The 25,071-nt window shown below is 36.8% G+C and overlaps 1 protein-coding gene across 5 annotated transcripts in view; it reads left to right on the forward strand.

Annotated features, from left to right (window-relative positions):
- Positions 1–25,071, forward strand: part of kcnq2a (potassium voltage-gated channel, KQT-like subfamily, member 2a) — a 32,975-nt gene that overhangs the window by 5,740 nt on the left and 2,164 nt on the right. Inside the window, exons 2-16 of one of the 5 annotated variants that reach the window (XM_055168416.2) lie at positions 1,785–1,875; positions 4,672–4,798; positions 5,158–5,333; positions 6,792–6,920; positions 7,321–7,431; positions 7,867–7,962; positions 8,204–8,298; positions 9,352–9,414; positions 10,541–10,570; positions 11,144–11,197; positions 14,306–14,505; positions 16,846–16,863; positions 19,353–19,452; positions 20,376–20,507; positions 23,961–24,078. In XM_055168416.2, the coding sequence (XP_055024391.2) occupies positions 1,785–1,875; positions 4,672–4,798; positions 5,158–5,333; positions 6,792–6,920; positions 7,321–7,431; positions 7,867–7,962; positions 8,204–8,298; positions 9,352–9,414; positions 10,541–10,570; positions 11,144–11,197; positions 14,306–14,505; positions 16,846–16,863; positions 19,353–19,452; positions 20,376–20,507; positions 23,961–24,078 (1,540 nt within the window). Of the gene's footprint in view, positions 1–1,784; positions 1,876–4,671; positions 4,799–5,157; positions 5,334–6,791; positions 6,921–7,320; positions 7,432–7,866; positions 7,963–8,203; positions 8,299–9,351; positions 9,415–10,540; positions 10,571–11,143; positions 11,198–11,691; positions 11,777–14,305; positions 14,506–16,845; positions 16,864–19,352; positions 19,453–20,375; positions 20,508–23,960; positions 24,079–25,071 lie in introns of those variants that run through there. The other 4 variants (XM_055168417.2, XM_055168418.2, XM_055168419.2 and 1 more) reach the window with 4 other exon arrangements.

Raw genomic sequence — 25,071 nt, forward strand, 5'->3', positions numbered from 1 at the left:
TCCAGTAAGTTAAGCACACATCAGCATGGCAGGAATTACTCAGCTATGTCTGATGTCACTGTTTCTAAAGGAATAGTTTTTATCTTTATTTATTTATTCATTGATTTCCTGTGAGAAGTCTTATTTGAGCTTGTATAGTCAGTCATAGACTAATCTCGTTTGCTAGCTTTGTTAAAGAAAGTTGGGCTTGTATCTCGAAGTTTGAGTCTCACCGCCGCCAGATTGTGACTAATTTGTCCTTGAGCAAGGCACGTTTACACAATTGGTCCCCAGGCACTGCAGTGATAACTGCCCACTGCTTTGGTTGTGTGTGTGTTCACTACTTACTGGGATGGATTAGATTTTAAGTATGGTTTACCATACTTGACAATCACTTTCACTTTTAGGCCAGTCTGTTTTACTGATCCTTCTTCTAGATTGCTCCATATTAGCAGATGATAACCTTTAAGACTTTTAATATTAAATCCAGGTGTATGAGTAAGACTTCTAGGATTTTCTTTACGTAGGACCAAAGACTGTGTAATTTCCGCTGTAGTGAAATATTTCACCGCAAGAAAACCTTTGTTCAAACAGGGTTAACAGGAACATATTATGCAATATCCAGGTTTACAAGGTGTTTGGACACACCCTACAATAAAAAAATCCGCCCATTTTTAATCCCTATTACACCAAAGCAGACATGCTGTTTTGATTTTCTTGTTAATGTGACATCACAAAAATGAAACCCCGCCCACTGCCTCTGACTAACTGCTTAATTTTTCCTAAAAAATTTGTACATCCACCCAAATACAGGCATTTTTGATATCCTATGATTAATTCTCTGTGAGGTATTTTGAGCTGAAACATCACAGACACTGCTATTTTTTCTGTGCTTTTTGCAAAATCAGATTTTTTTTAACAAAAGCATCTCTTTTCATAAGGGAGTGAAAAGCAATAGCTTATTTGCATTTAAAGTAGGGATGTGCGATATGACAAGACTTAGATTACATCTTGTAAAAAATGGGCATATGATGTGCCCTTCAAAAGACTGCCTGAATACGTTTTTTTCCTTTTCTGGTCCCTATACAGTGTATATCATGTTTATTTATATTACATGTTATATATATTTCATCAGTCATTATAGGCCCTCTTTGCACATTCTTCACAAAGAAATACAGACTGAAGTATTTATTGTTTGTGTGAACGGTGGAGATTCACTAGCATCTATAGTAACCTTATCACACATCAATCTCACAAATCATAGTGTTTACTTCTCTGATAGTGGGAATTATGATTTCTTTTGTGTTGCAAAACTGCTGCAGTCTCAATGTGAACATGGTAGTCAGTAGTCAGGTATATTAAATAAAACCTTTCCTTGTGGTGTATGATAATCAGACTTTTAGTTTAACAGCACCTTCTTTTTTTTTTACCAAGGATTTATATCTGCATTAAACTAAAGAGTGTTGTTGACTCTAAAATGATTTTAGCCCCTCTCAAGCCCTTGTTTTTTCCACTAAGCTCTATAGAGAAACACAAGGAGGTCAAATTACAATTAAGTGTCTGAACTCAGTGTATGCAGTGAATGAATATGCATTGACCGATCTGTCCGAAACAAATGAATGTAAATAGATTACTTTTACAGTATGTGTGGGTGTAAGTCTTGAAATAACGGCAGGTACTTTTTACGCTTATTCAGAGACTTTGAGTTGTGTAGGAAGTCAGCATTCTTTCTCTAAAATCACGTGCTGTGCATGCTTCTGCTGCAAATTTTCAAGTAATTTATTTGCTATTGACCTTCCTTCCAGGTTTCTGTTGGTGTTTTCCTGCCTCGTTCTGTCTGTGTTTGCGACGATTAAAGAATTCAAGAAAAGTTCTGAGAGTGCCTTGTACATCCTGGTTTGTATTGAATCCTCACCGTACACGATTCTGTCAAACATCTCACATCTGCTTTTGCACACTGACTGTACATCACAGTAGATCTTGTGCCACATCAGATGATGGGTGGGAAGTATCCAGCGGTGATGTTGATTGCTGCAAAACATGACACTTTATAGATTTGTTTGGGTTGGTGTCTGTAACAAAAGACAGGAAGGACACGCATGCTCCTCTTTTTACACAAAAAGGTTTACTCATTACACTGATGATGTGCTTGTTTATAAATGTACAATACTGTGAGGTTCCAAACTCAAAGAGCAAATTGAAAAGTCTTTGTACAATTGTTAAGATGCAAAACAAACATTAAAATACTGCACTACATCCAATCAAACGTAGGCAAGAAAGGATGTACTATTTATGTATCATGTTAAATGGTTTAAACAAAATATCAGATCTTATTGTTAACATTAAAGCACACAAGGTGCTCTTTTAAAAACATGCTGGATAACATCTACATTTTAGTGTTTTCAGAAATGTATATGTTATAGATATTTTCTATTTAAAGGGCATTTATTATACAAAATGCACTTTTACAAGGTGTTTGGACATATATTTGTGTTGGCAGTGTGTGAAAACAGCCACCCTACAATGAAAACAAAAACAATTCACCAGTGGTGTAGTCTAGATTTTTGTAGTGAGTATACTGTGGTCCCAGCGCGAGACCCCATAAGCACCACACTCACAGATGCATACAGTATGGATCCTTATGTAACTGAGAGCATTCTGAAAGTATACTCATAAACACGTAAACTGAACGTGTTATCAACATGTCAGTTTATTATAAGGAAAAAGACTTTAACAGCCAATGGGTTTACAGCTGGGGAGATTTTTAGACTGGTTTAGTGTTAATCAACATCTAAAGTTACTCAACTGTAAATTTAAATTAAATAAACTGTTTACAATCTTCAATCCGTTGCTAACACATGCATTGCAGAAAAAATATATTCACTCTTTCAATAGCTATTATCTGACTCTATAAAGTAATAAACTGGACTGATGATTTAAATGTTATTTACTCACATTTGCGTTGTTAACTCTCCGGATTTTATGTTGCAGCACTCGTTCACTTCTCCACATGGACTGTTTGTAAAGCGTTTGAAGCGTTTTAGACCATAAAACATTTTTTGTTACATACCGGAAACATCTCCTCACTATCTGCTTGCTGCCTGTCCGCTGATCAAACTTTGAAAAAAACGCGATCTCTGTAGACAGCCCAGGCTTCACAAACGGCAATATCAACAAGTGGCCAAACCTAGCATCACAAAACAAAACAAAGTATTCCAGCCAATAAACGACAAAAAGGATTTGGGGGTGGGGGTTGGGCGCGTTCATGAAAGCACGGAAGGGAGGGGGAGGAGTTAGCTACGCTCCGTCTGTTTGAAAACAGTTTCAAACGTCAACAATAACTAACGTCTTGCAGATTCGCTTAGAGAGCCTTTAATTTGGCGCTAAGCAGACCTCTTGGTGATGTCAAAGTACCGCGAGAGCGATTCAAAGACGATTTCTCTATGTGATAACTGGAATCGCTCTCGCGGTACTTTGCTGTCACTCACCTGTGGGTTCTTGTGGCACCACATCAGTCTGTTCCCCAGTCACTTTCGCGCCGCTATAGTAATTTGATTTCATACGCCGATCAGATCGCGCAGTTCGGCAGGAAGTCAAACACACCAAATATATAGCCTAATATTATGTATATGCATTTTAACCCGCTAAAGTAGCAAGTATAGCATGCTAATGGTCAGTGCTTCACATCTAAGTTATAACTAAAAGTTTGAAAGTCACAAAACCATGCTGTAACGCATCCTCATGCTATTATTAGTGGGTATACGGAAATCCTAGTGGGTATACGGCATATACCTGCGTATCACGTAGACTACACCACTGGAATTCACCCCTTCTTTTTTAATCCCTTTTAAACCAAAGACATGCTGTTTTGATTCTCTTAGCAATGTGATGTCACATTGCTAAAGCTCCGCCCACGTCCGCTGACTGACAGTCTTGTATTACCATAGTTTCTGCCTTCAGTTATTTGGACGTTGTCTGCTATTTTTTCTGTGCTTTTTTGCTAAATCAGGTCTATTTTAACCAAAGCATCTCTTTTGGTAAGGGAGTGTAAAAACAAACGGTGCTATATAGCACCAAAAGTGGTTCCTTGCTCGCAATCATAGAAGAACCGTTTCCAGCGCCACACAGCACCGGCGAATCACCAGTGAAGCACCTGTGTAGAACCACATAGTGCCACGTAGAACCAGATGTGGTGCTACACGGCCCCGATTTGGTTCCACACAGGTGCAACACAGGTGCTTCACCGGTGCTATATGGCACAAAAAACGGTTCTTCTATGATTACGAGCAAAGAACCACTTTTGGTGCTATATAGAGCCGTTTGTTTTTAGAGTGTATGTCAAAACTGTACTGTAGAATTTAATGGAAAGAAACAAATGCAAATCTTATCACTAATAGTGTCAGTCAGTCTTTTGTTGTTATTACAAAAGATGTATCTCTTTTACTGTATATATATTTGTTACATCCTGTTACATTTGTTACATCCCTACACTTATTACATCCTAATTATATAAAATACCTTTACACTGTAAAAAATGATATGGTTAAACTTAAAAAAGTAAGCTACCTGGTTGCCTTAACATTTTGAGTTAATTACAATTAATGAATTATTTAATTTACAATTGTATGACAAAACTATCATGTAGAATGTAGAGGAAGATAAGTAAATATAAGTGTTTCCCTCTCTGTTCAGGAAATAGTGACAATCGTGGTGTTTGGTGTGGAGTATATTGTGCGTATTTGGGCGGCTGGATGTTGCTGTCGTTACAGAGGATGGAGAGGAAGACTAAGATTTGCTCGCAAACCCTTCAGCATCATCGGTTTGAGATTCATCATCCATTTTTCCATACCTTTCAACTGCACTCTGCAAACCTCACACTTTTATCTGCAATAAATATGCAAAAGAGTGACAGTAACTATATTGCAACACTTGATAAGTTGGGTACTGCAGTAGAAAAACGAAATGAACTCCATTCGTTTCATTTCATAAAAAAGACCATTGATTTTAGATGTTTTAAGAGATCACTATCTCCATCTTAAAGCATGTTATATAAAAGATAATGAAGGAGAATTAATATAATTTTCTGCTTAATATTATAATGCCGAACTGTCACCTATAGGTTCAGTCTACTGTACATTGATATTAACTAATGTAGATTATTTAATGTTTGTTCTGCAGACATCATGGTCCTGTTTGCCTCTGTGTCTGTGCTGGCCGCTGGCTCGCAGGGAAACGTTTTTGCTACCTCAGCCATTCGGAGTTTAAGGTTTCTTCAAATCCTTCGGATGTTGCGGATGGACCGCCGTGCTGGCACATGGAAGCTGCTGGGATCTGTGGTCTATGCGCACAGCAAGGTGACCTGTGGCCTGGCCTGCTTTTTTTCTGTCAAGTTTCTAGCTAAATATAATTTGTCCATGCTAAAAGTGAAAAAGCAGCTTGAAAACACATTAATATGATTAATATACAGTATAGAGATAGATTTTAGACCAATGCGATTTCACTATGTGGTCGACAGCTTTTATTGCTGGTCACTTTATGGCATCAGTCCTGGTTAAAATCCAGTGTTAATGCAAAATATTTCATTCGTAACACCAACTGATTGATAAAACTCACGCATTGTGTGTTTATATCAGTATGCATATTTACTGTATATGCAAATGTGTATTTGTGTCTGGGCTGGATAACAGTAGACTCAATGCATGCAGAAAAACAGTAGCAAAGGTTAATGTTGACTTGGTTAAGGCGTGCAGGTCAGTGAGCAGCAATTCAGTTTCTATTACTGGAGAAACCATATCGCTTCATTTTGCATTTAGCTTTCATAATAGTCTTCACTGTAGAGCAGTGGTTTTCAAACTGGGGGCCACGAGATGGTGCCAGGGGGGCCCCAGTTTTATGACATTTTATGAAATACATTAATTTATCATGAAGTTTGTGTAATTAAACCTAAAAAAAAATAAGGCTACTTACCAAAAGCACTACTTTTTTGTATAATTTAATGTTTTTTTTTTTTATTAAAATGTTGAGTTTTAGAACAGTTTTTTGTCACAAATTTTCTTTGGGGGGCGTGAAGGAATGCACCATACACAAGGGGGGCTGCACACTGAAAAAGTTTGGGAACCACTCCTGTAGACTATTGAGCAACCTTAAACACTCCACGACATGCTTAAATGTATGCATAAACTTATTTTGTGTTGTCACTTTTCCTGTCAAAATGGGAAGTTAGTGAAGTACTAGTGCTTTTTTTTTATAAAAAAAGATTGTATTACATCACAGCAGAAATAACATTTGCTAAAAAGCATAAATTGAACAATAATTGCATATGGTCAGAAAGAGGCTTCAACCTTAAATCTAATTTGGCATGGACTACTTACAGTATAGATGAGTCTAAACATATGGGGGCGGTTTCCCAGACAAGGATTAGACTAGTCCTAGACTAAAATACATGTAAGAGCTGTCCAAACTGAAAACTACTTGCACTGACATATCTTAAATGCACACAGGTAATGATTTTTAGTGAGGCATGTTTGTTAAAACTAGTTAATTTCCTAATTAAACTAAGGCCTAGTCCTGGCTTAAGCTAACCCCTGTCTGGGAAACCACCCCATTATATATCTATATATATATATCTATATCCAATATATATATATATATATATATATATATATATATATATTTTTTTTTTAATCAAAAAGCCATTTAAGCAAAACAACTGCATTCATTCTTTTCAATATTTGCATGCAGTGAAATGAGTATTTATTATAAATAAATATTTTTTTCTAAAATGTTTTTATGTTTTCAATTTTAAAATCCAGGAACTCATTACAGCCTGGTATATTGGGTTCCTGTGTCTCATCCTAGCATCTTTCTTGGTGTACTCAGTGGAGAAAGATGACAATGCATTGATGTTCGAGACCTATGCGGATGCCCTCTGGTGGGGGCTGGTAGGTTCCTCACCCAAACCCACAAATCTAATCAGATCACATGAGATACAATATACTGACAAATGATAGTAGATGCATTTCTCAAAATGAACCAGTGCCATACAAAACTTCCAGCTCCACTTACGCTACTTTAGTAATTTGCATCTCTAAATGTCAAATAACAATGTTTGATCATGTTTAATAAGTCTAATATAACTTTAAGTGAGATAATTCAAACAATATTCTTGCATAAAGTGGTCTTTGCTTGTGCCATTTTACATACCTACTGTAGGATTAAACCTGCAAACTTTATCATACTAAAAACTGTGCCAAATTAGTAAGACAGTGCCATAGTTATAAATAAGAGGGGTTATATAGGAGCATAATCACGACTCTAAAGTACTGTATATCTGTCCCCTAGGTGACTCTGACAACGATTGGCTACGGGGACAAGTATCCTGTCACATGGAATGGACGCCTGATTGCTGCCACTTTCAGTTTGATTGGAGTGGCTTTTTTTGCCCTTCCTGCGGTGAGTTTCATTTCAGCGATATGTTAGACTATTCTGTCATCATTTACTCATCCTCATGTTGTTCTAAACCTATATGAGTTTTTTCTTCTGTTTAACACAAAAGACGATGTTTTGGACCATACAAATCTGTGCTTACCACAATTTATCAAAATATCTTCTTTTGAGCTCAACAGAATTAAGAAATGCGGATTTAAAACAACACAAAGGTGAGTAAATGATGACAAATTTTTCATTTTTGGGTGACATATCCATTTGAGCAGAAGTACAATGCCTTAAATGTCACAGCTCAAATGCCTGACTAAACATTTTACTGGTACAGTACTTAGTTGAGTATATGTCACTGTTACCTTTGTAAAACTTATGGTAAACAGTAATATATTTTAAAACACTATACAAATGATTATTGCAGTCTCTTTTGCTCATTCTCCGTTGCAGGGTATCCTGGGCTCTGGTTTTGCTCTAAAGGTTCAAGAGCAGCACAGGCAGAAGCATTTTGAGAAGCGTCGTAACCCTGCTGCAGGTCTTATTCAGGTCAGACCCACAACCAGAAGCAGACACAATCAAGGCTTGTAAGATGTCTGTAAATGAGCTTTACAACAACTTTCAGCTTTTTGTCATTAAAAATGTTACATTTAATCTTCAATTTTCATGATTTTTAAAATAATTACACACTGATTTGTTGTTTTCTCAGATTAAGATGGTTTGACATTTGTTACGGTATTATTTTTACTGTGGATATGTTACTGTAATTTGAAATAATTTTTCCTCTTAGGCTGCCTGGAGATTTTACGCCACAAATCTTACAAGAACAGACCTGATGGCCACATGGGATTTTTATGAGCAGACTGTGTCTGTCCCAATGTACAGGTACATGTCTTACATACTGTACAGTACATTAGTAAATTAGGATCATTTATACTGTTATACAGTATGTTACTTTTTTTTTTTTAATCACTGACATGACTTTACTCAAGTCAATATTGAACATTAAAGGTCCCATTTTCTGTGTTTTTGAAGCTTTGATTGTGTTTACAGTGCGCAATATAACATGTGTTCATGTTTTACGTGTAAAAACGCAGTATTTTTCCACACAATTTACTTTTCTGTATACCGCTGTTTTCACTGTCCTAAAAACGGTCTGATGTCTTTCTTGTTCTATGAAGTCCCTCCTTCAGAAATACGTATCGAGTTTTGATTGTGTAGCTTGTTTAGTGTGTTGTGATTTGATAGCAGCTTAGTTTGCTGTTAGCTTAGCTGGCGACTGATGTATTCCTGTGGGCAGAGTTTACATTTTTTTTACTGATGTCATTAAAGCAGGAAGTAGAGGGCTGTAGTCCAAACTGGCCGTTCGCTGTAGACTTTAAAAGGGGCATTCTGTAAAAAAAATATATTACCTGGCAGTGAAATTTGATCTTTATCATTTTACAGGTATTATTTATGATATAAAAAAAATGGTATCAGAAAGAACGTGACCTTTAAGGGTATGTTTTTACAAATGCTCTTTACATTATTATGATTTTATGTAGGAAACAGTAAATCATAAAAATGACTAGCTGGGTTTTTGTGAAGCACTTGCCATCCTGTGCGCATGTGGAGTAGCTGAAACGACCTGTCAGGTTTTATTGTTGGTCATAAATAAGTTGTTTAGTTGTGATGTTAGCATACGATTTTAGAGATATTTGTATTTCCCCTTCAAGTAGATAGACTTTAGTCTTACATGACTGAAAAACTGCCCAGAGATGTTGCAAACACGGCCACCTAGTGGCGCGACTTCCCTAAAGGGACTTTGACTGTAGTACACAGCGTTGTAACTACTGAAGATATGTTTTAATTGTTCATTATTTATTTTAATAAACAAATCATGCAGAAACACTATTGTAACCATCATAAAATCTTTTTCTGTTCTGCCTCAATCTGAAGACTGATCCCTCCTGTCAATCAACTTGACATTTTAAGGAGCCTGAAGGGAAGATCTGCTTTCAGGTCTGTTTTTATACTACTGTATAAGAATTTAAACATTTTAACATTGCAGACAATATGTTGAACCATATCTGTAATGTATCTAATCAATGATAAGCTGTCTTATTGTGCGTTCACACCACTATAGCGAGAGTGCGACTGACGAGAATTTCACGCACGAATATAGCGAGTCAAAATGTTCAAGCGCCCCAACTACTGTTTTTTTTCTCGCTTTATTCGCATCTGGTGTGAACGCACAGTTCAACATGATCTCACGGAAAGTCATTTTATTGTCATTGATAAATTTCTATACATTTGAAGAGTTTCGTTGCAAAACGAGATAACCACCGTTTTTTTAATTGTTCAGAAATCGCGTTTTTTGGTTGTGCATTCCAATTAATTTCAATTCAACTGCAGTTGGTTTGTTTTGATTTAAACCTTCATAACTTAAAAAATACAGCTAAGTAGCACCATAAAACAAAATAATAACATGATAACATAATAACAAACATGTTTTGACAAAAATGTTAAAAAATGGATTTATCTCGTTTTGCAACGAAACTCTTAATTTCTATAAATAGTTTTTTGTGTTAGTTGCACGACTTTCTTGTCGTGTCATTTAATGTATTGTTTTCTATCTTTTTTTATTTTTTAATCATTGTCGCTTGGGTTTGGGGTTAGATTTGGGGTTTGGGTTAGGATTTACTTTTATGTATTGGTTTCTACATTTTTTCTTCCGCTTTTAAAACTATTCTCGTCTGGAGTTGGGGTTAGAGTTGGGGTTTGTGTTAGGATATCTAAAAATTTAACAGAAAGTGATTCTAACCCCAACCCCCAGTGACAATGGTAAGAAAATAGGAAAAAAACTATGAAAAAAATGCCACAACGGACACGAAAAACTATTTATAGAAATTTGTGCGAATGACACGAAAAAGATATTCGTGCTCAAGGCACAAAAAAAGCTGAATTTCGCGCCATGGACACGAATAAATAAATAAACATTTTTGTCACTATAACACGACTTTCCGTGAGATCAGTCTGCACAGTTAAAAGATTACCTGCATTTTCTAAAGCTTTTCCTGTTTGTTAATGTCTAATATTAGCAATGATGTCAATCAATCTCTGAGTAATTTTTTTTTTCCGTTTAAAGGAGGAACTCCCAAGTGGAATCCGCTCCAAGGTTGGTTGTCAGTTAATTTCCATAGACAGTTGACTACTCCCAAAACCCCTCAATGAAAGCTCATTGAAAACCCCCATTTTTGGGAATCATAATTTCAATGTACTTCAAATGAGAAAGCAACTCATACTGCTTCGTTTGAAGTAATCTGACATTACAGATGTCGTTCAAAGACAACGGTTGCAGTGTATGTAACAGCACCTTCAAGTAGTGTTTACAGGGTGAAGTATTAGTCAAACACAACATATTCCTTTCTGTTCTAATAGTAATGCTAATGGTCAAAAAATGTTATAAACAAAATAGTATACCTGACCATTTTTAGGATTTTGCAGTTCCACTCCACCCTGTAAAAAACTTGCCTTTGTGAAACCAAGCGCAACCCCTGTCTTATCAAACAAACATATTTCTTCATTTCATTCAGATACATCAAGCTCAGACTTGGCTGAGACAAACTGGGTTTTGGGGGCAATATTTTTAGGTCCTTCACTTTATCCATTTTGGACACAGACTAAACCGTTTTTGACCACTGCTTGTACAATGTTTTCTCTCTCATGAACCACTCCACCATATTTGCAGTAGTGAGGTTTCACACAAAGACACCCTCTGTGGGTGCTGCCCGAGAAGCCATAGGTACCGTTGCACACAGATACTAACGTCTGCACGCCCAGATATCTCTCCAGCATTTGGATTTGTCGTTTTCCCTTGATTTTTGATTTTGCCCTATTTCTTAATATATATATACATTCAATGTGTACTATACAGTACTATCATCATCAACTCAAGTCAAATATTATTTTTTTAAATGTGTTGAAATACATTCATATTGGTGTTAAAGCTTAATCTTCCATCAGCTCAGGTCTGCTTTCTAGTATATAGTAATATTTTATTGATTAAACCAGATAAGTAGATCTATGTTCAGATTTGTGAGAGAGTTTTGCTTTTCTGTGGCATTTTTACCTCAGTCCAATGAGACCATCAACCCCTGCAAGCAGCCTAGTGTTTTTTTGGAGTGTCTCGTTTTATCATTATATCATTTGCCAGATGTTTATTTTTGAAAGGTGTGTAATGTATTTTTAGCATGGCCAAAAAATGTGCATGTTTTTCATTGCTTTGTTGTTCAAAAGTGTCAGCTCTGGCAGCATGTGGCATCCAGACGTTGTGGATTGCATTGCATGACTGAGAAGCACCATAATCCATATCTTTGCCCATGTAAGTCTGTACTTTTGTAAATAGAAGAATGCAGAAAAAGTATTGTTTAATATGCAATGTTGTGTACTCTAATTACAGTTCTTTCAAGCTTATATTTATATGAATTATCATGGCTATTATGTAAATTAACATATTTTTATTATTATTGTTGAAAGCCTTTATGTGGCTTTTACGAATATTAGTAAATCATTTATGGATTTCTATAAATATTGAATGATGAACATACCGACACAAGAAAATATGTTTTAGCAATATCACAAGAGCAAGAGTGCTGCTTTACAAAAATATCAGAGTGGCTGTGATTCAACTATACAGTAGGTTTTACTCAAGTGATATTGCTTTTACATTAAATTTAAGGCTTGATTACATTACAAGATTTTAACCACAACCAAGTCTATGACTTGATAATAAAATCTTCAAATAATAAAATCCAAGAGTTGATTCTAAAGGTGGAAATCAGAAATACACTGTAAAGATGCTGGGTTATTTTTAACACAGCATTTGGTCAAAATGGGACAAACCCAGCTGTTGGGTTAAATTAACCCAGATAATGTGTGAGTGTAGAATCCTCAGAAGAGCCTTATTAGTTTACAGTGTTTTTATGCATGTATTATTTTGCACTGCGAGTCCGAAATATCTTCTAATATTTTCGCACTTTAAAAAGTAAATACACCTCACGTTAGGTCAATCACATTTACACCTCCGTCATTTCTAACATCGGTAGTAAGAATTTTGAGAGGTTTCGACAATTCGAGCAAACGCCAAAAATCCAGAATAGCGTAAGACAAGTTGTTATTCTTCGTCTCACAGCATAAACACAAAGTATGACAAACAAAGTGTGGAATACAAAGAGACTATAAAGACAAATTGAAAGTGATGTGATTGTCAAGTATGCTAGCCTGCCGGCCTATAGACAGTTTCAGCAGTAACAACATAAACACGCGGCTTTCGTGGTCATCACGTAACTTCCGGTAAACTCTGCGAAGAATAAATAACAACAAAGTCCTTTTAAAATAGTTTATTTATATAACAAGCAAAATAAACAACACGTAGATTACATAGGAACGCAAAACATTTGTTATTTTCGACGAGGTATTTGTTTAAGAGTTCAGTTTCAGCAAGTAGTCAGACTATTAAACAAGCAGAAACCGGAAGTAAAGTTCGGACCAGACGCTTATCACGTCACCGCACGTGCGTACGATGAAACGGTCTATAGGACTTTGGCGACCTTTGGAATTTTACAGTTTTATGCTCAAATTAGCTAAACCATTGCTTATTGCTAGTGTCATACATTCAAAGCGAATAGTGCTAACATTACAAAGACTCCATTTTGTGTTGTTGTTTTGCAACTTATATATTAATAAGCATGGGACTCAGTGTGCAAGGTTTCTGTGTGTGACGAATTTATATGATGATGAATACAAAAAAGCGCATACAAAATTCGGACTGCAAAAATCTTTAGTCAGATAATTGGCAACTTGTTTAGTAGACCAGTGGTAAAAAATGCTGTTCCAAAAACTATCCATGGTCAAAGTGACATACCCCCCTGACGTAACCCAATAGTTGGGTTTGTCCAATTTTTTACCCAACTTAACTGTAGGTTTAAAACCATAGACAAAATGACAAAAAATATGGACAAAGTGTCTGTGACGTCACCCATAAGTTTGTGAAGAGCTTTTTTAAAGCCAATTGGCTGGGCCTGCAATCGCCATGTTGGCAGCACATCATCGTGCATCACTCGCAGATAACCAAAAATGGGCAAAAAGGCGGTATGTGGGTAGAGCTGAGGTCAGCAGACGGAGAAATGAACGGATGTCTTATGGGTTTGGTGACATGAGGGTGAGTCATTAATTACATAATTTTCATTTTTGGATGAACTAACAATTTAATATAATTTTAAAGCATGACTAACAAGAAATTCACCCCCCTCACAGTCGTCATAAAAAAACTAGCTATATAGGCCAAAAACACTTTTTGTACCAGGATGTAAACATATTTTTTCTGCTGTACAGTTGGGCATTTTAACATGGGGGGTCCCTTTTAGAGCCAATCTCTAGCGCCAAATCAGTGAATTGCAGTTTAAGTTACTTCTATGTTGGCTTCACGATAGAGACCAGAAGATTGCCCCTTTAGTTAAAACAACCCAGCATTTTTTAGAGTGAGCACTGTTTGTGCATACATTTGGTCGGCAAGTGTATGATGTCTAGTATTTTAAAATCTGTGTAGTGTAATCAAGCCTTTCAAAAAATTCTGCAGTTCAGTTTTGTGTGATGCCAAGCAATGCACAGACTCAAACCAGTTGGAACTAGTTTGTTCTGTATTCACTACAACTATATGCTATGGGTTTACTATTTCATGCATATGAAAAAGCACACATTTGATCCCGCACAGTGTTTTTAAGGAGCCGAGTGTGTCTAGTTTGCTTGGTCCCACACTGAAAATAAACTCCAGACTCCATGTGTGCTCAGGATGATTTGTTTGTTTCCTTTGCTTTTTGTTTGTCTGTGCTTTATCATGTCTGCTGTACAGTCGTAAGACCAGTTTAAAAGACAAAGGCTGTCCCAGCCCCTCCAAGACATCCGGGGTAAAGGACTTAAAGACCCCGAAGGCAGAAGACGGTGTCAAAACGAGTCCAAGCAAAGTCACCAAGAGCTGGAGCTTCACAGACCGGAACCAACGAAAACAATCTTTGAAAGTCAAGGATGGAATTGGCAGGCCAACCTCTGAAGGTCAGAAAATGTTGATTTTTGCACACATGTATAGGGATTAAACACACAGTGGGCTACAGTACAAGACACAGTGCTGCTTATAAACTCTCAATTCATTTCACCCGTACTATTCATAAACATACATACCGTACACACTTTACACAGCATTTTTTCTTTGATGTTGAATGAATTTTAATAGTTAGCATCAGACTCTAGAAGCAAGCAATGCTTCCTATACTGTATACAGTATGTCATGCTGCAAGTTGATGTTACAGTAGTGATGCTGCATTTATTAGCGTTCAGACATGGAAAGGAAAACGTTTTGCTGCATAAGGAAACCAGAACGACTGATATTGGATATTGGATGGGTTTGCCTGAAATTGCTTAAACAACATCACATGAAAATACAGCATGCTGTAAAATTTGAGCCTACAGAGGGTTGCAAACTTGATGCTTGTTTTTGAATTCTGAATCATTTGTGGCTTGAAGGGACACTCCACTTTTTTGAAGGTGTGCTGGTTTCCCGGCGCCCCTGGTGTTGAACGTTTGGTTTTTATCGTTTTGGGGTCCATTCAGCTGACCTCCGAGTCTGGCACTACCATTTTTAGCATAGCTTAGCATAATCCATTGAATCTGATTAGACCATTAGCATTGCGCTAAAAAATAACCAAAGAGTTTCGATATTTTTCCTATTTAAAACTTGACTCTTCTGTAGTTACATCGTGTATTAAGACCGACAGAAAATTAAAAGTTGCGATTTTCTAGGCAGATATGGCAAGGAACTATACTCTCATTCTGGCGTAATGATCAAGGACTTTGCTGCTGTAACATGGCTGTAGCAGGCGTAGTGATATTACGCAGCAGCTGAATATAGTCCCCTGCCATTGAAAGTTACCAAGGGGACTATTTTCGGGCAGTGCGTAATATCACTACGCCTGCTGCAGCCATGTTACAAAATCAAAGTCCTTGATTATTACGCCAGAATGAAAGTATTGTTCCTAGCATATCTGCCTAGAAAAGCACAACAATTTTTGATTTTCTGTCTGTCTTGGTACACGATGTGGCTGCAGAAGGGTCAAGTTTTAAATGGGGAAACTCTTTGGTTATTTTTGAGCGCGATGTTAATGGTCTTATCAGATTCAATGGACCCAGAGATCAGCTGAATGGACTCCAAAACAGTAAAAATCAAATGTTTAACTCTAGGGAGAGCTGGAAAATTAGCATATTTTCGGGGAAAGTGGCGTGTCCCTTCAACACTAACTATAGTTTTACCATTTAAGAATATTTTGTTTCATAACTTGATCCCCACAAAAATCTCGTGTTTTTCTCTGCAACTGTTTTTCTTCTTTTTTTGTTTTTCTGCAGTGAAATTTTAAAATACATATAAATGGATCCACTTTTTGTATTTTCACATCCTGCATACTCATCAGTTTCTCTCTTATTTCTCTCTACTGGAAAAATAAGTGCTGATTGAGTTGCAAGACGAAGACTTCGGCTTGAAGAGTTCTCCAGGTTAGGCCATGATCCAGAAATGTGATCCCAAACGAAGATGGCAGGGCAGAATAGTCTATTTAATGAAATGCAATGCAGCAATCACTTCTCTTGCTAATGTCATTAGATGTTACGGATACCTCATCTGAGTAGAGCATTAGTTTCTACAGCATAAGCAGGATTATGAGAAACATGTTTCACTTTCAGTATCATAACATTTATGGCACTTTTCACAAATGTGTCTGAAACAAATGTTGATTGTTAACCTCAGAAGGTCAAACTAAATACTATGAGCTTGACAATAAGTAGTAAATACAATGGTTTTGTATCAATTTTAATTTAATTGAAAAGGTAAGACTTGTGATGTCCAACAGATGCTTTAAAGGTGCTGTGTGTAGCGGCTCAGGTTCAGTCCATTTGAAACGCATAGAGAAACTACGGTAGCTTCCACAGGACAAACACGTCATTTTCTGAGACAGCGTAAAACCGTTTACGGCTACTGTATAAACATGCCAGTGCAAAATGGCGACTTCCATGTGAGGGGACGCGCGGTGTATGCAAAAACACAGAGTTCATAATGTAAGGTCTTTATAGACGTGTATTACATTGCATTTCTGTCAATAGATCCTCCTAAAAGTTACACAGCGCACCTTTAAGGCAAATCATGGACATAAATCATACCATAATCGTGAAAAGTGCCTTAAAGTGATCAATAAACAAATCTCCCATACTCGCAATGGTAAATATGTGTTAAACCATGTGTTGTACGGTTGCATGCGTAAACGCATTGTCATCTTTGACCATTTCTTTTTCATCTCTCTCTCTTTCTCTCTCCACATTTTCTCTCTTTTTCTCTTTACATTTTGGCAGCGATTGAGGGCTTAATCAGTAAGACAAATCATGTTGTCTGGTGCTGCATCTCTTTAGCACAAGTCCAAAAATCCCCACCACACCAGTCTGCTAAAGAAACACTGTGCATGTTTTAAAAAGGGCACTTTAATCATTACTGAGCTGAAGCGTATCTGCTCATCATCCAACACTCTCTGTCATGAACGCTTGCCTGAAAGTTTAATCTCACTTGAAGCATCTCACAACATATCAATTTTCTCATCGATGCTTGGATAGTTTTTACAGCAGCTATCGGTGTAATCTGTCACCCGTACGACATAAGGATGGTGGTGCAAAGCAATCTTGCGTAGTTGTCTCAGACTGGACATCTTGACATTGATATCCACCCATTCTGACAGAAAAAGTGAATATAACATGGCATACCCCTTTTACAAATGCCTTCAAATACTTAAAGTATAAAGGTTATGCATTCACAGCTCACATCTTCATTCATTTGGCATACGGGTGACAGATGTAACACTTTACACTTTTATAAATGCTGGTTATGTTCAACCTATGCGGACAAACCCAACCACTGGGTTATAAATTAACCAATGCTTGGTTGGGTTATATATGAACATTTTTAGGTTAAGCCAATCAATCCATGTGGGTGGGGCTGACGCTTAATACTTTTATTAAGAAACTGCGTGTCCGTCATAACACTAATGCTTAAAGGCGGGGTGCATGATCTCTGAAAGCCAAGGTTGATATTTGAAATCACCTAAACAAACACGCCCCTACCCCAATAGAATCTGGACCTTCTTTTGATAGACGCGCCTCACACATACGCAACCCAGGCAACAATGTCTGTTAGTATACACGCCCCTTACTGCTGATTGGCTACCAGTGTGTTTTAGTAGTCGGACCGTTTTTTCAAAAATAATGCACCCCGCCTTTAAAGGAATAGTCTACTCATTTTCAATATTAAAATATGTTATTACCTTAACTAAGAATTGTTGATACATCCCTCTGTCGTCTGTGTGCGTGCGCGTGGGCGCTGGAGTGTGCTGCGGCGCTTCGATGGCATTTGGCTTGGCCCCATTCATTCAATGGTACCATTTAGAGATAAAGTTAGAAGTGACCAAACACATCAACGTTTTTCCTATTTAAGACGAGTAGTTATACGAGCAAGTTTGGTGGTACAAAATAAAACGTAGCGCTTTTCTAAGCGGATTTAAAAGAGGAGCTATATTTTGTGGCGTGGTGGCACTTTTGGGGGTACTTCGACTCGCCTGAAAAGTCCGCTCCCCTTCTCCCTCTCATAATGGGAGAGAGAGGGTGTTACTGCGCCGAGTCCAAGTACTCCCAGAGGTGCTGTTGCGCCGTGACATGTAGCTCCTCTTTTGAGTCCGCTTGGAAAAGCGCTGCGTTTTGTTTTGTACCACCAAACTTGCTCGTATAACTACTCGTCTTAAATAGGAAAAACGTTGATGTGCTTGGCCACTTCCAACCCTATCTCCAAATGGCACCATTGAATGAATGGGGCTAAGCTAAATGCTTTTGAAGCGTCGCAGCGCGCTCCAGCGCTTACGTGCACGCACACAGATGATAGAGGGATGTATCAACAATTCTTAGTTAAGGTAATAACATATTTTAATATTGAAAATGAGTAGACTATTCCTTTAACAGGATTAACAGGTTTATTTATCCCAGTGGTTGGTTTTGTCCCTTTCTGACCTAATCATGGGTTAAAAAAATAACCTTGCATTTTGAGAGTGTACGTACACCAGTTAATGTTAATGTTTTTCATAGCGGGTTGACATTTGTCAGAGTGCTACTGGAGATTTTGTTAAGTGCACATAAGTCTCACATTACTATGGTGGTAAATGCTCATACTAGCAGGTTCTGGTAAGTGCCTCATGCATGAATTGCATTTGTTTTCCAGCTCCAACTATACATGGATCTTTGAAGCATGCCTGAAGCCTCTGCCAAAAAATCATGTTAATGCTGAAGTCATTACAAAATTATAGGGCTATCAGTTTTATTCTTCTTTTCCTCCTGAGCACATCTGAAGTGTTAAATGAATTAGTTTCATTGAAGAATCTCACTTAGTTTATCGTTCGCTGTCTTGCAAAGCACTGTAATAAATACAGGAAAAGTCCTATTAAGACAACAACTGCAATACCCAAGAATACTGTGACCTCATGTGCCTTAAAGTGCATTTTACTCACCCTCATGTTCTTTCAAAACTGTATGACTTTTTTCCTAAAATCACAAAATGAGCTGCTTTTGTTCATTTATCATGGGTGATGATTTAAATGAATCTTATATCAAAAAGATTGGTTGTACTATATTTCGAAGCCATGAGTAATATAGTTTTGAAATGACATGACGTTGACTTCATTCATTTTTGGCAGAACTAACACTTTATGTGAAGACACAGGCACAGTTTTTTCTGTATTTAAAGATGCATTTTGGAGATGTTCTGTTTAATCAGAACTATTAGGACTTTTTCCATTGGGAGCAGCCTGTGGTTTTGTGTGTTATAGAGGCAAGTCTTCCAGAGGAGTTTGGGGACGAGAGGGGTTACAACTGTGAGTTTGTGCCAGACCTATCTCCTGGACTTAAAGTCACCATCAGAGCAATCTGGTAAGATGCACCAATCACCATATTGATGAGCATGAATGAACAAACAGTAGCTAGAAAGATCTGTCTAGATGTTATAAAATGTCTGGTTAGAAATTAACTGATGATGTTGCTCTCTATACTTTTAAATGATTTTTCCATTTTACTATGTTCCTACCTCAGCTTAGATGAATTAATACATACCTATCTTATTTTAATGCGAGCACTTAATCTTTGTACAGCGCATCATGAATGTGTTGGCATTTAGCCTAGACCCATTCATTCCTTAGGATCCAAACAGGGATGAATTTAGAAGCCACCAAACACTTCCATGTTTTCCCGATTTAAAGACTGTTACATGAGTAGTTACACAAGTAAGTATAGTGGCACAAAATAAAACTTTTGTTTGGAGCCATAGGAATGAATGGGGCTAGACTAAATACCAACACATTCAAGAAGCGCTGTACAAAGATTAAAAGTGCATGCATTGAAAAAAGATAGGTATGTATTAATTCATTTAAGTTGAGGTAAGAACATAGTCAAATATTGAAAAACGGTGGGGTTGTCCTTTAAAGATCTAATCCAGGTTGGAATTTTGTGGCTTTTTCTTATGTCTAAGCCATGTTTATAATATACTTTTTAAAGTTGACAAATGTGACAGGCTAAACCCAGGCTATATCCAATCTAATTATGAGATTATGTGCATCAAAGTTTAATTTTGCTCATTGATTTCACTTTAACTTCAATCTTTGACATTAAAGATATCAAGATTATATTTTTGCAGAATAATTTAGGATTAGTGATGTAGAAAATGACTTTACAGACATGGTTACACATATTAATTGAGACTCATCTTGCAGTACTCAGATTTTATTCCGATCAGATGCATGCAACCTATTAAGTTTTATTTTTACACACTTATTAAAGACGTCTTATGTATTCCCCAGTATTATGAAGTTCTTGGTGTCTAAGAGGAGATTTAAAGAGAGCCTCAGGCCCTATGACGTGATGGATGTGATTGAACAGTATTCAGCAGGACATCTGGACATGCTGTCTCGCATCAAAAACCTTCAATCCAGGCAAGACTTTTATTTGTCCAGAGCAACACAACTACCTCAAAAGTATTTTCACCACACACGTTCATTGTTTACAATGACAGGAGTTGTATTTCAAACGTCACTAGAGAGCTGGATTTTAGGCTGCACCCTCTGGTGGTCACACAAGTACAATGTCCAGTACTGCAGAAACAGATTTAAAGGGGCTGTATGTGGGTTTTTGAATAAAATACTATAATATATTCGTAGATATTTAGGAAACATGCTAAGTTTGCATATCTGTTCTGCAGTTTTTTTATGTGCCTTTTTGTTTTGGTCTGTGTGATCCTGCCCACTGCCAATTTACCCACTAGTGTATTTTGACAGCTCGGTTGCCAGTTATCATTGTTGCTTAAATGAGACCAGAGTGGCCTATAAATGTGATCTCCGGTGAATGCAACCTTTGAAAAAAGCCCTTAGATGGAGTTATAAAAATCCACACTAGCAAGTTTGTAATTTGCAGGCAACAAAATTTTGCAAACGTAAAATTAAGCAGATAAACTTGTGCTTTCCATTGTCGGTTGTGCTCCTGTGTGTGTCTGGCAACCCAAGAGGGGATCAGGGAAAAACATCTTAAATATTTTCAATTTAGACCGCGGTACCAAGTTCAACCACTAGAAGTCAATGCAACATACAGCTCCTTTAAAACACTCACCAATTTTCCCCTTTATTAATTAAAGTCTCAAGGAGTTTACAGTTAAAAAGTTTAAATGAGGCAACAAACACAAATAAATAAGTAGTGCTTTTAAAAATATTTTAAATGATAAAATAAAAAAAATTATTCTACATTGAGTACACTGTAAAACATTAGCTGTAATTATGCAGCTGGTTGCGGGTAATTTACTGAAGAGGATAAAGACTGAAAATGTTCATTTAACTTTGAACAAACTGTTGCAGTAAATAACATAAATGTAAAATCTACAGTAAGTTACTGGCAAGCAGCTGCCAGTAATACTGTAATTTCTAGAGATTTTTTTACAGTGTAGTAGACATATTAGAGACTTTACCTCAAAAGCCTATTTGAGATCCAAAATATATTGGATACTGATGACTGAACATTTAAGAATGTAAACTGATTTCCCACAAGAGCATTGACAAAATTAAAATTCTAGTTGTACAGCATCCAAACTTCTACCTGTAGGTGTCACTATAAGTCCAAGACATCTGCTGTATCAATGCACCTTTAGCACTGCTTGTCTGTTGTAGTAAACAATTTGTTCTTTGTCTAAGAGAGATCACATTCACTGTTTTTTTTGTCACATTTGAAATGATTTGAATTCAGATTCACTCCTCTCTCAAATAAGCATCATATATGTTGTGATATAACATCCACACATATAGCAATATATTCCAACAGCAAAACCCATTTCTATCATACATGTAAACATAAAATACTGTTCATAGAAGTTGTTGAGAACAGACATGTATGGAATATATTCTTACTTATTTGTCGATAGTCCTTGCTGGTGTACAGGGATTGGTTTCCATGTGTTGCTTGATGATGCTTGGTATCCATGTTCTCTCTGTGTACTTTGCCAGGATAGATTTGATTGTGGGTCCCCCTGCCCCCTCGACCCCTCGTCACAAGAAGTACGTAATGAATTCTCCAATACCCTTCCCAGGCTGAACAGGTTTATTATTGGACAGCATTGGGGCAGTATTATCATGCAGTGTATTATACTGCAGTACTTTCAGTGAAAATTCTGTCTTTATTAACTCACTCTATGCTATTCTTCATACCATGTATATTTTTGTGTATATATTTAGCTTTGAACCAATGCTTCGGACAAATCAAACTGTTAGCATCAAGGCTTTGCAACATTATGTACATTTCTGCATTTGGAAATGCACTTATCTAAGGCAGTGTATGAAAAGCTATACATTTTATCAATATGTGTGTTCCCTAAGATTCAAACCAAGACCTTCTAGCATTTAGACTACAGGAACACATTTTGCAATGTTTGATTTTTTGGTAGTTTAACACGGAGTTGGTATAAGTGCCTTTATAGAAATAGTTTTTAGTCTTATACATAAAATCTTACCTGTAGAGGTTTGCATATTCTGTAGAAATGTATGTCTATTGTACAGGGTTCCCACGGGTCCTTGAAATCCTTGAAAGTTTGTGAATCTGGGAAAAATATTCAAGGCCCTGGATATTTGAAAATATACATACATAGATACAGGTCATTGAAAGTGCTTGAATCTATTTTATGCAAGAAGTTTTCTGGAAAAAAATTCATATTATTCCCTGTGTAGTGTAGGATAATATGATAAAAATTCTAGACTTTTTAAGGACATGTGCTAAACTGATCGCTTTTAATGCTTATATCTTCTGTATAGGAATGTTGATTCATACCAAAATGCTTTTTTGCATAGTTGTGTTTGACATAGTTGGGTTACGTATGTAACTGTTGTTCCCTGAGAAGGGAACGAGACGCTGCGTCTCCCTTGCCATACTTCCTGCGTCCTGTAACTCCGTCTTTGGCAATATTTCAGATAGCGATATACTTCCTGGCTCCCGCGTCACCCTGTCTTTGTTGTTAAGCCTCACCATTGGTTGGATTTGATATACACATTCAGATGCACTTACCCCTGAAGGCGTCCCCAAAGTGTCACCGCAGTGACGCAGCGCGAGTTCCCTTAAAAGGGAAAACTAGACCGATTGGTTCATGTATTCTACTGAAAGCAGTCATATGGCTTTAACATATTCAGCATATTGGTCTGGAACAACATGAGAAAAAGTAAATAATGACAGAATTTTCATTTTCTTTTAGGATTAAAGGTTGTGCTTATACAAAAAGATTGAAAGAATTGTTATGTTGAATCATGCTGTACAATAATACACTGCAGTGTGACTGTACAGCCTGCTTACTGGGGGACTGATGCAATTGTGCATGCTGTTTCAGGATTTATAAAAGAGAGAATAGCAAAAATATACAGTTTGTGACACACGAAGCATCATAAGGCATGGAACCAGGTGACATTTTGGATCAGTTTAACATGTCTTTCCCCACATCCTTCGTTACAGTCAAATGACTTGTATGATTGGTCAGACGTCTTTCATTATCTGTGCAGATGAACTCATCATTTTTTCGAAACAGTCATCTTTCCATCAATAAACTATTGAACACACTTGGACCCAAATCCCTCATTAATGCATGCGGATTAACAAGGCTGCAGTATTGCATGCAGCATGCATTACCACACACGTTCACCTCCAGCAAATCAATGCTTCAGCTGGTCTGCAGCTATTGTCCCAACATCATTTTCTTCATCGTATCATTCCTAAGATTTTTTTTTACATTTGCATGTTCAAGTTCTCCATAAGGCTAATTTGTGTTAACTTGACAAGGTACAGTGCACAGTTAACCACTGAATCTCAGTGTGGATGAGGGTGTATTGACTTTGTGTCGAAGTGATGGTCTATTGGATCACTAGAGTGGATCAGATTGTGGGAAAAGGAGGTGCGGCGGGAGAGAAGGAGAAGCCCAAAGGAGATGCGGACGTGCCTGAAGACCCCAGCATGATGGGACGTCTGAACAAGATGGAAAAACAGGTGATGTACACATTTGGTCTAAGTCCAGAAAAATACATTTGGGATAATTGGTGTACATGTATACACCGATGTACTTGCTCAACAAAATATTTTTAACAGAGAAAAAGTTACCTTTTGCAGCTTTAACATGAATTTAAAAAAAGAGGAAAATTATATACTAGTATGTGAATTTGTGCAGATACTGCTTTGCAGGCACATTTCCAGTTTATGTGAAAGATCTTCAACTTTAAACAATTGACATCTTCGCCCTTTAGACAAATATTTGATTAAAGATGTAATGATAATTTTGTATGCATGTTGCAGTGGTGTGTTTGGAGTATAAACTGAAGCTCAGCTTTGAGAAGGATTCGCAAAAAAATTAAAACACATGCAAAGTTTATGAAGACATACCTCAAGTATCATTTAGATTATTTAATCCGAATAAGCCGCGATTTTCCTTGTTACATTACAGGTCCGTGGGGGTCAAAATGACCCAAGAAATTGAAAGAGTGATTACAAAAAATATATACATTTTTTATGATACTAATAATATATCATTTGTTTGTTTACTTCCCATCTATACATTAATGCTGTGTTGTTGGAGATATGACTTTTGTACCTATTTACCACTAAATTCCTCAACACCATTTGCTTGCATGGAAAATATAAATTTTTTATGAAAAATTCACATACATTATTATGTTAATTGTTTTTAGATATAGATGTTATGTGTTGAATTCAGCAGAGGCCCATAGAGACCCATTCATTTAACTGGATGTGGCCAACTGCTCACAACACTACTTTAGTGATACATTTTGTGAACTTATATATATATAAACATTAGAAAGGACATATTATTTCAAATAGTAGAATTTTTTGTAGTTTTGATGCATTTTGAAATGTCTGTTTTTCATAGGCAAATCATTTCCAAACGGATGGATTTCTCGGCATTAAAATGGGCTTGAATGGCCTCTTTGCCAGACTACTTGCAGAGCAAATCTAAATTTGCCGGAT

Source organism: Misgurnus anguillicaudatus, chromosome 5 (genome assembly GCF_027580225.2).
Source record: "Misgurnus anguillicaudatus chromosome 5, ASM2758022v2, whole genome shotgun sequence".
NCBI lineage: Eukaryota > Metazoa > Chordata > Actinopteri > Cypriniformes > Cobitidae > Misgurnus > Misgurnus anguillicaudatus.